Source organism: Engraulis encrasicolus, chromosome 4 (genome assembly GCF_034702125.1).
Source record: "Engraulis encrasicolus isolate BLACKSEA-1 chromosome 4, IST_EnEncr_1.0, whole genome shotgun sequence".
NCBI classification, from domain to species: Eukaryota; Metazoa; Chordata; class Actinopteri; order Clupeiformes; family Engraulidae; genus Engraulis; species Engraulis encrasicolus.
Window position 1 is genome coordinate 21397984 of NC_085860.1, and position 13957 is coordinate 21411940.

The 13957-nt window shown below is 43.9% G+C and overlaps 1 protein-coding gene across 1 annotated transcript in view; it reads left to right on the plus strand.

Moving 5' to 3' along the window:
- The window catches only part of herpud1 (homocysteine-inducible, endoplasmic reticulum stress-inducible, ubiquitin-like domain member 1), a 22383-nt gene extending 9500 nt beyond the window's left edge, over positions 1–12883 (plus strand). The window contains exons 7-8 of the mRNA XM_063196877.1: positions 7362–7494; positions 10319–12883. Coding sequence (XP_063052947.1) covers positions 7362–7494; positions 10319–10534 — 349 coding nt within the window. The 3' untranslated portion in view covers positions 10535–12883. The remainder of the gene's footprint in view (positions 1–7361; positions 7495–10318) is intronic.
- Positions 12884–13957: the final 1074 nt, after the last annotated feature.

A 13957-nucleotide genomic window follows, 5' to 3' on the forward strand; every position in this document is an offset into this window, starting at 1 on the left:
TATAGTATATTGCAGCCTGCTCCTCATGTACCTGTGAGTACCACCAGGGCTCTAAATTAACACACGCCAACACGCCAAACACGGGTGAAAATTCATTTTGGCTAGTAGAAAAAAATACCTACCCGCCAATTTGGCTCGTAGCGCCCGAGTACAGTAACTTATGAACGGTAAACCGCTGCTCTGACGAACGTTATAGGGCGAGATTTCCTACATTACCCATGGACACTAGCGTCACGACGTAGCCTCCCACCGTGGGCTTTCCAGTGCATCGAGCGTCAACTCCGTGCTGTTGCGCGCGCCAGGATTGAAAACATTTCAGACGACCAGCCTTCTGTCAGCTAAGCTGCGCTCACACTATTCTGACAGGCAGCTCTCCTCCTATGCTCTCGTCGCTTTCGCTACAACCCCGTCACTACTGCTATTATTACTATATGAACCTTGCTGTAACAGGCTGCATTTTTGAAGCAGCGAAACCCTGACCGTTTCAATAACAGGACTTACGCAGATTATGCATAGCGCTACTTCTGTTGTGTAGACTATGTTTTGTGCGAGTGATGAGAATGTGGCGGGGGTTAGAGCAAGGTTCTGTGTGTTGGTGAATGCTAGTAGTAATTGTAAATAGTGACGTTAAAAATGAGTGGTTGTGGAACGAAATAGCGACCAGGGCAGAGGAGGAGAGCCGACTGTCAGAGTAGTGTGACCGTAGCTGTCAGTTCAGTTGTCTTCTGAAATGTTCAGAGTCGTGGCGCAACTAAGTTGGAAAGCCCACGCCATCGGAAAGAAAAAAAAGCAACCAACGACGAAGCTGTGGAAGTAACAAAGGAAGCGAAGATTCCCGAGATATTATTTACTTTTAATTAAACTAGGCTTCTTGTCATTTTGTTGCGCATGGTAGAGAAGAGCTCCTCCTCTCTCCTCTCCTTTTCCTCTCATCTCTCCTTCCTTGGGGTGTGCGTATGTGAGGTTTTGTAGTGTTTGGCTGTGTGCTTGGTTACTGTATGTTAAGGTCTGTTATGTGAGTGGCTTGTGCGATGTGATTCAGCGTTTTTCAGAGGAATTGAACAAAAACTAATCAAATTAATTAGGCCTAAGTAATGCAAGTAAAAAATAAAGCAGAAGTTAAAAAATAATGAAAAAATATATAGCCTAGGCCTATAATATGCTTAATTATTATGTAGGCATATAGTAGCCTATGCAGGCCTATAGTGTATCTGTGTTGTAGAAACAGTTGGACAAAATGACCATTTAATTAGAAAAAAAATAACTAGCCTAATGCATAGTTTATTTTGGCGAGATTTAAAAAAATGGCTAGTTGAGCTTCTGTTTGGCTGGTAAGAAAAATTGTCCACTAGCCAAATTGGCTGGTGGTGGAAAAAGTTAATTTAGAGCCCTGAGTACCACCACCACTAGCGCCACCTACGGGGCTCCAATGGAATTGCCGATGCATTGATCAGTACCATTACTAATTCTTTATATACACACACACTGTATATCCTCTTCATGAGCAGCCTCCTTCTCATGTACCTGTGAGTAATACAACTTCTAGCGCCACCTGCAGGGCTCCAATGTTATTGATGACTCATAGATCAGCACCATGACTAATTCTTTTTATTTATACAGCCGTGGAAAAAATTGAGAGATCACCTCAAAATGATACGTAGTAAAACCAGAGAAATTGCTAATTTTGAGGTGTTCTCTCAATTTTTTCGGCGGCTATATATTGCAGCCTGCTCCTCATATACCTATGATTACTGTAGGCTTCTACATTAGCCTTCATCACCAGCCAAAATGGCTAGTAGATGTTACTCTTACGAGCCAAACTCACACTCACTAATGGGTCAAATTAGCTAGTAAAGTAGTGAACATTTTAAAATGTTTCTAGTAGCTAAACTGATTTTTCACAGGCATTTGGCGAGTGTTAACCCTATCGCACCGGGCGCATCATATTTGATTCATCAAATTCAAAGCCCTCTCCCCGCTGACACATAAAAAAATCGATATCAAAAACATCCTGCGTGTCATTTCCAAACGTCCTGCAGTACACGAAAACCGCCACAAGAGAGCAGCGGTCAACAACAAGTTGACCACAGCTCGGCGAAAAATGCAAAAATGGGGTAGAAGCGGTTTCCCTGACCGACGCTGAGATATCGTCAAATTGCAAAGGGTTTGTATTAGAGCTGGGCGGTGTACGGTTAAAAAACCGTGATCTCGGTTTACACTACACAAGGTTCTCTTTTTGATGAGAGACGGTTTTGTTGTTGTTGTTTATAGCCTACTATGTTATGTGCGTGAGCATCATACTCCGTGTCACACTTCCAAAGATTCCTCTAATTCACAAGTCTCTGACACTTCATTTCAACTCTGCTAAGTCCACTGTTGTTGCTGTTCTACTAGGGAATGTCACCACAATGTAAGATGTTGATTGAACTAATAAAATAATTGGTTACGCGCTAGAGGCTAGTGAGAGTGAAACATGATGAACACACATGGCATGGGTGAATCATGACAAACATTTCAATTTATTTAAGACTTAGCCTACCTTTGATCTCAGAAAGTTAAATAAAAGGCAATTCTATGTGGTGCTATGTTAACAGGCTACAACAGATATCTGATTCTTAACTGTATTTAATTACCATCCCAACTGTGTGCGCAGTGCTGTTAAGACTGCTTATAAGCTAAAGTAGCCTAGCTTTCAAATGCAATGGGCAGACAAGGTACATTGCTACATTGCTATATTTGTTTGAAATGATTTGGGGGTAAAATAGGAGCGAAACACATCGCAATATGACACAAACTACCGGACAAAATACCTTCTACGTTGGATTTGGACTTTAATTCAAAGACAATATGCACACAATGTCAAGTAAATCCGTTTGTTTTCAGTGTCTGTCTTCAGTCTGTTTCGTTTCTGTCCCACTGTTGTTTACTCGCTAGTCCAGCGGCAGCGCAACGCGCCGGATGTGTTGCCAGGTGTAGAACGACATATAAGCCATTAGTGTTGCCAGGTGTAGAACGAAATAAGCTGTTTTGGGCTGTCTTGGAAAAAAAGCCCAAAACAGCTGCTTATAATCATTTAACCCTTCTTCCTTGAAAAATCTATGACACCCTGGTCAAGATTTTAGGTTATTTAATGAAATGCTGCATTTTCCCCTTTGTTGGATAGGGAAATATAAACTATAAATTATAGAAAATATTATTGAAATGAAAAAATGATAAAATATAAATGGAGATTAATTTAAATTCATGATTTTATCTCATTTTAACATTTAATTTGAGATCTTTTCCTCAGAAAGATTAAGATTTGGGGGGAAATCGTCGCATATCAAAAAACCGTGCAGAAAACCGTGATATCAATTTTCATCAAGAAAACCGTGATGCTAATTTTTTCCAAAACCGCCCAGCCCTAGTGTGTGTAGAAGTTTCCGAAATATAACTCTACATCCATTAATTTGAACACTTGCTTTGTGCAATTAATCTAGGAAGAGTTTATATTTTTACACCGTGTTGCAGAGAGATCGTGCTAAAACTGATGAAACAAATAAGCACCATCCGGCGGTGGCAGGAAGTCAGCCATCAACGCATTTTGCCATAGGGAAACTTACAAAGCATACCACGACGATCATTTAACAAAACACACAAGTTGTTTTACTTCAAGACGAAGATATTGCCTTAAGAAACAGGTTTTACTTGCAATTTTGAAAATGTAATGCAAAATGTTGAAATTATGATCTCGTAAAAAATGCATTGAAGTGAATGGAGAAATGGTCCAATTGTAGTAATGGACCCATATATTCAAATTCCACATCACAAATGAATAATGATCTCTATATTACACTCATAAATAGGTTGTTAAGCAGTCGATCAGCTATGTTTTTACATAGATTTAAAAAAAATACCCAACCAGGCTGTGGCAAATGTAAAATATGGTCCTGCTAAAACAAGGATAGGCTTAAAAAAAATGGCAGGATCTCACTAAATATTTAAAGATAATCCTCAAATTAAATTGTCTGACAACTTTTTTTAATTAAAAAAAGTTGTAAATGCATTAAAAGTCATTTTTCAATGGTCATGAAATCCTGAAATCCTGACCCATTAAAGCCTGATGCATCATATATGATGCATTAAATATCTCAGTGACCTTAACAAAATTTTGAAAACATTTTTTTTACATTTCTTATAAGGGACCAATATTGAAGCAAATTCCAAAAAAATCGAATTTTCTCTCATTGCTTTCATGGTTCAGGTGTCACAGGGTTAATTTAGAGCCCTGCCTGTGAGTACCACCAGAGATTTTCAATGTGATAGACCAGTAGTTCCCAAACTTTGGGACCTTAACATATTTTCATGACCCCATATTAACCCATTGTGTCCTGGAGACACATATACAGGTTTTTCAGGATTTTGAGATTTTAGCTGTTTTATTGAATATGTGGTTATGTTAGAGCTGAATGAACACATTACAATGCAAGGGGAGGGTCTTGGCGTTTAAATGTAACTCATTTCATGTTTGTATGTGCTTCGGAGTCTGAGATATTTAGGATTTAATAGGAAGAGGGCACCCTTTCCCAAATAGGGCTTAGGACAAAATGGGTTAAGTTGAAATCCTGTCAGGGTGACTCTGCTCCCCTTCGCTGCATGGACAAACCACATTCCTGGCGTTATTACCATCCATTTAAAAGAACATCACATTCCAGAGATGTCATTGCTGTTTCTCTACTTCTCCATCTTGTTCTCCCCTACCATGCTCTCCTACCACCGCACATGCTAATACTGTTACCACAGTTATGAAACAGTGTTAGACTTGGCCCTACCGTGGCTTAATGGTATAGCACTCGTATGCTACGCGGCAGACCTAGGTCCAATTCCGGCCCGGGTCCTTTGCCGGCGCTTCCCCGTCTCTCTCTCTCAAACATTTTCTGTCTCTCTCTCAAACTATCCTGTCAAGAATGAAGTCTAAAAGACCAAAAAAAAAGAAAAAGAAAAACAGTGTTAGACTCAGCAGTCTGGCCTTCAGAACTCTAGAAACAGGAAATGGAGTTGGAGAGAAAGAAAGGAGGGATAAGGAGAGAGGGAAAATATGAGAGTGGGATGAGGAGAGGGGGAAGATATAAGAGGCAAAGGAAAAGAAGCTGGGGAGGAGAGTGGGAGAGAAGGGGGGAAAAGGGGATAAAAGGGCAGAGGGAGGGCGGTGGAGGAGAGGAGTAGCTGGAGGAGGGAGGTGGAGGAGGGGGGAAGGGGAGGAGGAGTGTGAGAGGCAGCGGTGTGGTGCAAGGGTTAGTGAAAGAGAAACTGCATGACTTGGACTGCGGTCTACACACACACACACACAGACACACACACACACACACACACACACACACACACACACACACACACACACACACACACACACACACATCGGCTCACTTGTTTACGCACACACACTGACATGCACCAATTGGACACGTGCACTCACACACTTGCATACTAATAGTCAAATTCACACACACACACACACACACACACACACACACACACACACACACACACACACACACACACACACACACACACACACACACACACACACACACACACACAGAGGGGTTTCTGCTTTTGAATATGGGAGCCTGAGTGAGTTTCTCTCTCCCTGTGGGTGTGTGTGCGTGGCCTGGGACGCCTCTCCAAACTCCGCAGCTGCAGAGGAGAGATTAGGCCTGGATGTCAGCTCAAGGACTCCTCTATTTACCCATAAACCAAGCTGTGCCGACGTGGCACTGTGTGGACACGCAACACACACTCAAACACATACAATCACACACACACACACACACACACACACACACACACACACAATCACACACACACTCACATACTCATAGACGCATACCCACACAGACACACACATATATATATATACACACACACACACACAGAGACAGACGTCACACACGCACACACACGCCATGTCTCTGGGGCGCCATGCTTGGTGACCAGCTTTATTCCCATTCCCACACACTCGCCCTCGCTCCTGCTCCACGTCACACTGTGTGCCGCTGTGGATGCTGATTGGCCGTGTGTTTGAGAACACTCCGAGTGAGTCCGCAGTGACCCGTCCATCCGCCCGCCCGCCTGCCCTCCCACCAGTCTGATGCCGGTTATCTCCAGTCCTGTTCCCCTCAGAGCTGGTTTTACCAATAGGCAGTCTAGGCAATTGCCTAGGGCCCCAGCAAAACTGGGGCGCCCAACAGTCAGCCATGCCAAGGTTAACGGCAGCAAAAATAACTCAAGAGGGCCTCGTGTTAATATTTCACCTAGGGCCCCCAAACAGCTAGAACTGGCACTGGTTCCCCTGGTGTCAAACCCTCCACCTCCCCGACCTCCACCCCCCACTCCGCTCCCGCACCTCCCCTACAGCATGCCCTCCAGCCTCCCTCCCCTCCCCTTGATGTAATGTGAGGCCAGGCCTGTTTGTTTGTTTGGGACGCGTGTAGTAGGAGTTAATGAGGGACATGGGGTGCATTCCCAATATGCGGACCCCCGTCCTCTTCTTGTGCTTGTGGCCTCGCGTTTTGCTGATGCCCCGCCTCCGTGGAGAAAACAATATAGTTTCCCTGCTGTCAGCCTAGCTACAACAATTTTTGGGGCACTGTTCTTCATTCACCATCCCGATTGCAAATGAGAAAATGACATTAGAATTGTACTTTTGCAAGATATTGTATTCATTTTCTGTCATCAGTGACTTCTGAGGTTGATGAACAACTAACACGATTTTGGAAATGTTACTGTAAGGTTAAAAGACTTGTGTCGTTTTAAAGTGCCACTTGATTTCATTGCCACTCTGCATTACTAATGTCAGATAATATAATGCTAGTCACTTCCAGTCTGTTCAGGCAATCAAACTGCATATCATGATTACAATTTCAGATTAAAATCTTATGCATGTAAAATCTAAAAGGTCGCTTCAGGGTAGGCTGTTTTCTTTTTTTTTTTTTTTACGTCTGACTGTTCAGGCTGTTTTAACAATGGAAGCTGTCAGCTGCTATGAACTTCCGTTTCCTGTTTTACTGCACTGCTTTACTGATTTGTCTTGTCCACCTGCTGAGTAACTGCGACGTTTCTCTTTTTTTTTTAAAGTATTTTTTGGGGGGCGTTTTTGGCCCTTATTATGACAGGACAGTTTGAGAGGAGACCGGAAACAATTGTGTGTGAGAGAGAGGGGTAGGGTTGGGAAATGACCCTGGCCGGACTCGAACCGGGGTCTCCGTGGGTGTACTGTAAGCCCAAATGCTGGGGGCTTAGAAATAGACTGATTAGCGTATTTCTTCATGTTCTCACTGTGACGTTTCTCATGTAGTATTTTTTCATGTTCTCCCCTCTAGACACACAGCTGGCTGGTTCCCCTTCAGACGGAGGCCCGCGGCCAGAGGTCCGAACGAGCCCGCCCCAGAGGTCCTCCAGAACCAGCAGAACATCAACAACCAGAACCAGAACCAGAACCAGCACAATGCTCCGGTAAGCACACAGAGGGATATCACTGGCGGCCCGACCAGGGGTGCATTTCTCGAAACCATAGTTGCTAACTATGTTGGCTACTTTCTTGTTTTCAATGCAATTTCCCATTGGCAACTACCAAAGTTACTAACTGGCTAACAACTACTCTTTCGAGAAATGCACCCCAGAGTTGTAACATAGTGGATACACTATTGGAGTAGTAGCCTACTCCATACAGTCTTACTCAATTTTTGGTGGTAGTTTTGGGTTTCAATCGGGAAGGGGCCAGGGTCATTTTTACTGTTTTCAGACCGACCAGATTGGTGTCAGTGCCTGTGCCCACACTCAGTCGGCCTGAAGGTTCCGGTGCCCTTGTGTGAAGTTGGTTGTTGAATGCTTAAGTGCAGCTTTTGGGTTAGGTGACTGGTGGTCTGACTCCCCTAATAAGGGTAGTCATGGGTAAGCGGTTAGGACATCAGACTTGTAGCCCAAAGGTAGCCGGGCTCCGCCCTACTGGTGACACAACGCCATTGGCTCAGTTACACACAGTAGGGCTAGGAGCTTGCTCAATCCCGCTACAGTGGGATCTCCACCCTCTTTGTCTGGAACCAATCAACTGAGCATTTCCAACCGTCCTGCGTAGAGGCGTGTTCAAGGCAGTGACGTGGTTTAAACAGAGACGTTCTATTGGGCTGAAATGTTTGGTTTGTACTTGGGCACAGCCCTCAACTAGTAGCAAGCCGAGGGAGGCGGGTTATCCAGGCCATGGAAACGCTAATCGTTATAGTCCTGGTCAGACCAGAATCGCATTACGTGATCTGAAGTCTATGAAAATCAGGCAACCGGTTCAACTCCCGACCCGCAAGGTTGGTGGGGGGAGTAATTTTCCAGTGCTCTCGCCCATCCTCCTCCATGACTGAGGTACCCTGAGCATGGTACTGTCCCGTGGGGCGCCATTAGGGACTGCCCCCTTGCACGGGTGAGGCATAAATGCAATTTCATTGTGTGCAGTGAACACTTGTGTGCTGTGGAGTGCTGTGTCACAATGACAATGGGAGTTGGAGTTTCCCAGTTGGGCTTTCACTTCACTAATAGTTGGCTCTTATTGGTTCAACACAAGGCAAAGAACAAGTCACAAGCACAAGTCAATGGACATGTCACAAGCACATGTCAATGGACTCTTCTACTAGTATAGTTAACATTTTTTTCATCCGTGACTGCTTCTGCTTTCTGTAAGACTGTCTTTCACATGTCTCTGAGCAGGGGTATTTCCTGTGAGGTGTGTTTTGCATTCATACTGTAGTTGGTTCCTCTTTTAAACAGAGACATGCAAAACTGGTTTGAGATAAAAACAACAGCAACAACAACAACCGCAGCCAAAGCACAGGACTTGGCAGTGTACTGCAGTGCTGAGCTACAGAGCTGTTGGTTTGGTTGTGTATTTGCATCAGGCGTGGTGTGGTGTTAAGCCCAACAGCCCCACCCACCCCCATCCACATCAGGCACCTGTTTCAGGCAGGAAGTGTTTGTCGCAGGACCATCTGTTTCTCGAACAGGAAGTCTTAGCGTTGCGGTTAATTTGGGTCAGAGATAATGGATAGTGGATGTAGCGTCTCTGGTGTTTGCGACGGCCCGGCTCGGTGCCGCGCGGAGCGGCACAGCAAACCGCCCGCGGTATCGACCACTCATTTCGGGGCCGGCCGGCGGTGAAAAAAAGACAACGGTGTAATTGCGTGCAACTAATTTAAGGGGGAAAGAAATCTCTGTGGTGGCCTACATAGGGAAGTGTACCCTGTGGCACTCCCCGAGGACGGTCATCTAAGATTGCAGATGACTTTGGAATGCCTCGGGGGGCTTATGGGAACTGGAGTTTATCTGATTGGCTTGCTCACCAATCTGCTCAGACTGATTAAAGCACGTGTAGCGTAGATGTGCCTGGCTCTGAAGAAGTGGACAGGATTAAAAACGTGACAACATAACAATGCAAATGTTGTATGCAAATTCATTTATGTGTCTGCTGTTATTTTTAGTCCACTGTCTGGTATTGGATGTGCCATGCTATCCACATTGACTGTGACGGTTAACAATATTTGATTACTTGTACCTAATTAAACAATCAGCATCACAACCAATCCGTTTCAGCATTTTCAAACACGCTTTTGGTGGCAGGAAGATTTTCATTTGCATATCACAGTGTTTTGGTCCTAACTGAGTGTCTTGTCTCTTTAGTCACCAGAGGTGTCAGAACTAAAAAGTAAATTCATGTTTTAAGTACATCACTAGCACATGATATTACGTAGCTGTTACACCATTTACTCTATTATACCTCATGACATCTATAAACTATCGCTAGATCTCAAACGGTGCGCTTGTGCACTTCAGTGTTCATGTTGCAGTGTGTATGGCATATTAATTACTCACTGAAACATGGTGCCCGAAGTGCACGAGTGCGCCATCTGAGAAATGGCTTATGTTTCTGAAAAACACTAAAAACCTAACAAGGATCCACCACAAACTTGATCCAACCTGCTTAGTCAGCTGATTGTACACTGGTCTACTGGTTACTCATAAGTTGCCATGTGATGGAAGGAAACTGTGTGTCTTTTTTTTTACTTTGACTTTTATTTTTGATACCTCCGTTTATCAATTCATCACTTTACTGTTATGGGTGCATCAGTGTTACTTGTCCTGTCTCGCACTTGATGTCAGTCTGTGTCAGTCCTGTGAATGTCTATGTCTAGAGAGAGAAACATGATTTCAGTTTCCTTGTATGACCTGTGCATATGAAGTAACTGACAATAAAAGCTGACTTGACTTGACTTGTCACTGTGTGTGTGATCCTCAGGTGGAGGCCCCAGCTGAAGGCGATGGTCCAGGCGAGGCAGCAGCTGGAGTTGCAGAGGGCCACCAGCAGGGTGAGCAGCAGGGGGCTCCTCCTCACCCCCTCACCCCAGTCCTGGTGCCCCAGCATCGGGTCTCCGTCATGTGGACCGCCTGGATCTTCTTCAAGTCCTTCTTCGCCTCGCTCATCCCTGAGGCGCCCCATGGGGTGGCAAACTAGGGGGCAGCAGAACAACACATGGTGACCCCTTTAATAATAATAACAACACCGCCCCTCTCTCCAGCCAACTCTTCCTATTATGGGATACGACGACGTTCGTACCAGACAACCGGAGAAAAGAGACAATGTTGTCGTCAAGGTGGCGCCTCAATGGCGTATCTTAACGAAGTGTGCCATGCTATTGAGGCGTCCCTCAGTAATATGAGGGCGTGTTCTTGAGGACAGACACAAGACCTCACACTGTCTCTATGCTCATTGTAGACATTTGGTGTCTCTTTGGGGCGTAGTGCACATTGAAGTCCTTCGGTTTGGTGACCAAACTGGAAACCAAACTTTAAAAACCTTTAAAGCTCAGCCTGTGAGCTGTGGTCTTCCTACTCTAGTCTTGCTTTGTTTGTATTTGTTTTCATTTGCCAAACTCTTGTATATAGACTGTAAAGATGTAAATATGTCTGTATAGTATGGCCACACCACAGCACTTTAGACTCACTTCTCATCGTCATCAGGGGTGCGTTTCTCGACAACATTATTGCTAACTAAGTTAGCAACTTACTTGGTTGCAATGCAATTTCCCATTGAGAACGTAGTAAGATGCTAACTGATTAGCAGCAATGCTTTCAAGCAACGGGGTTCTGGTTTGGACCATCGAAGTAGAGACCTCGAGAGATGGAGAGTCCTGAAGGGAGCTCTGTCTGCTTTTCAAGTCTCCTTTAATAATAATAATAATAATAATGATGATCAGAAACGTTCATATTCCTCCCCTCTCAAACCTGGGGTGCGTCTCTCGAAAGCGTAATTGTTGGTCAGTTAGCAACTTGGGTATTTGTTGCCAATGGGAAATTCCATTGCAAACAACCAAGTAGCTAGCATGGTTAGCAACTATGCTTTCGAGAAATGATATGCACCCCTGGTTTGAAGCAGTTGGCGTTGTGAACGGACCCCACCCCCCCCCCTTTTTTTTTCTTTATTTATTTTATTTTTTAATAATCAGAAGCTTACAATTCACCTCTCAAAAAACATTGCTTTGTAGCACTGCAGTAGAGCTGAGTCACTCGCTGCAGGCCCGCTTTTCATCACAGCTTAATTATACAGTATAGTATGGCAGCCTGTACTTGTAAGCTGCTGCTCGCCTTGTTTCATGTCCAGAGGGTGAGCTGAGCGGGAGATCAGGGCTGCCCGCATGGACACCGCACACCTCACATCTCACATCTCAGCTGCTTCACATTCCTGATGAAATTGATATCAGCAAGATGGCGGAGTCGGGTCGGATCTGAGCGGGCCTGCTGCCAGCTTTGGCCGGGCTTGGGATAAAGGCATGTGAAAGCCCCCCTAATTTAATACATGGAATGTATTGAGAACCCAAATCTGGGCCCGGAACAACTGACCCCTTCTGACTGTGATTGGAGGGCTAACCAACAACAGAAGTAGCTAACTTAGTTAGCAATTACAGTTTTGCAAAATGGACCCCTGAATGAGTGTTTGATCGATTGCATAGATCTTTAAAAGCCAAAGGATGTTTTGTTTTCATGTCATGCATGCATGAAATGTGTTGGCTTATCCTTATTTTGTACAGCCTGTGTTCTTATTTGCTAGCTATTGCAGTGTGTATGTAACGAATGCATCAAGGCAATATTAAAAGGAGCGTATAAGCATGTACGTACTGTATAGACACAAAGCAGTGAGAAAACTAGTGCAGGTGATAGCCCATTATGCAGCAGTTTAATATTGGGACTAAACCAGGGTAGTATTCCAAGAACCTGGCAAAGTAGTAATCCAGGTTAAATAATTAACCTTGTGATGGGGATAAATCATCTAATAGAAGAGCCTGGTGTCTGTTTTCTTAACTAATTGACACCAGTGGTCTATCTATTAGCAGGATTACTACTTAATGTTGGTTAATTTAGCCAGATTTATCACTTGACCATGTTCTTTGAATACTCCCATATAAGCCAGGGGTGCATATCTGGAAAGCGTAGTTGTTAGCAGTTAGCAACTTCTGTAGTTACCAATGGGAAATTGCATTGCAACCAACAAAGTAGCTAACATAGTTAGCAACTACGCTTTCCAGAAATGCACCCCAGTACTGGGGTTCTCTACTCTTTGATCTCTTTATCAGACACAAAGGCACTTTTTTTAAGTAGTCCTGGGAGAGGTACAGGTGACAGTCTTTACAGATGCCATATTCTCATACTGCCTGTACCGTGATATCATCCTTTTCACCACCTCTTGTATGCATCAACTATACATTTTTGAAACAAACAAACACAAAAAAGAACGGTTTTGCTGTGAATGTAACAAAAGTGTATCTATTTCTGTACAGCGTTAATTAATAAACAAACCTGTAATGTACTCCTCTTGTGTTCTGTGTCATTTTCTAAATGTCTTTCCCCCCTGTTTTTTTGTTCAGTATACATATCTGAGAGTGGGTTATCAGATCAAAACAGCCTTGCTGGATTTATTGGGTCAGCTTTTTTTTATTTTTCACTTCAGTTGTTTTCTGTGTCATAAGTAAAGAAAACATGTTGTCCGATTCCCTATTTCCTAGCCAGTGTCTGGGGATGAGCCTCTGCATTCCTGTGAAAACACAGTGCAGTCCAGCAGCCTATTGGTGCAGAGTTCACTGACCTGCACTGGGGGTGTAGGGGTTATTACTGGGCACACGGGTTGGCGTGTCATCCACACCCTGTCAAAACCATCCCACACTCACGTTTCTAGCAACACAGTCAGGCAGCCATATGTACATTCTACTTATTAAGAAGCACCAGAATCTTCATGATTCCAAAGTTCTATGTAACCTATATCCTATACACAATGGGTTCTAGAATTATATTTGAGTGTACGATGAAGGACTTAAAAATGGCAGTCTTAGAATTTCCTCTCTTTGTATCCCTTTCACATTGGTGGTGTTGCTTAAGGGGTTTTGAATGTTGAAAGAATTTGAGGAAAGACACTAGATTTATGTGGAAAAAGATTGGCCAATGAGTTTCAGTGGTTTTCTTGATGGTGGTCTAGTTTGTTTGAGCAATCAAGCTGGTACACACCATACACAAAGGGAAGGGGAAACTCTTTTCACAGCTAGCCATCCACTTTGTCTTGTAAAAATAGAGGTTGCTTCAATGGGAGCCAAAGAAAAATACGGCAACCTCTCAACAAAGAAACGGAGCCTTAGTCTTTTATTGTCTCTTTTGTTTCTCTCTCACTACCGCTCTCGAACAAACAAGTTTCTTGGCACAGTGAAAGAGGATGAAAAGGTCCTTGTCATAAATTTGAGGTGGCGAATCACCAGGGGTCTGTCTGCTATGGGAGGAAGGATAACAGTGTGAGCTGATACACATTCGTTACTTACAGATGTCAGACACCTTTGTTTGGCGCTGGCAGTATGGAGAGGCAGAGTAATATTGGGGGAAGAAATACCCCACATTG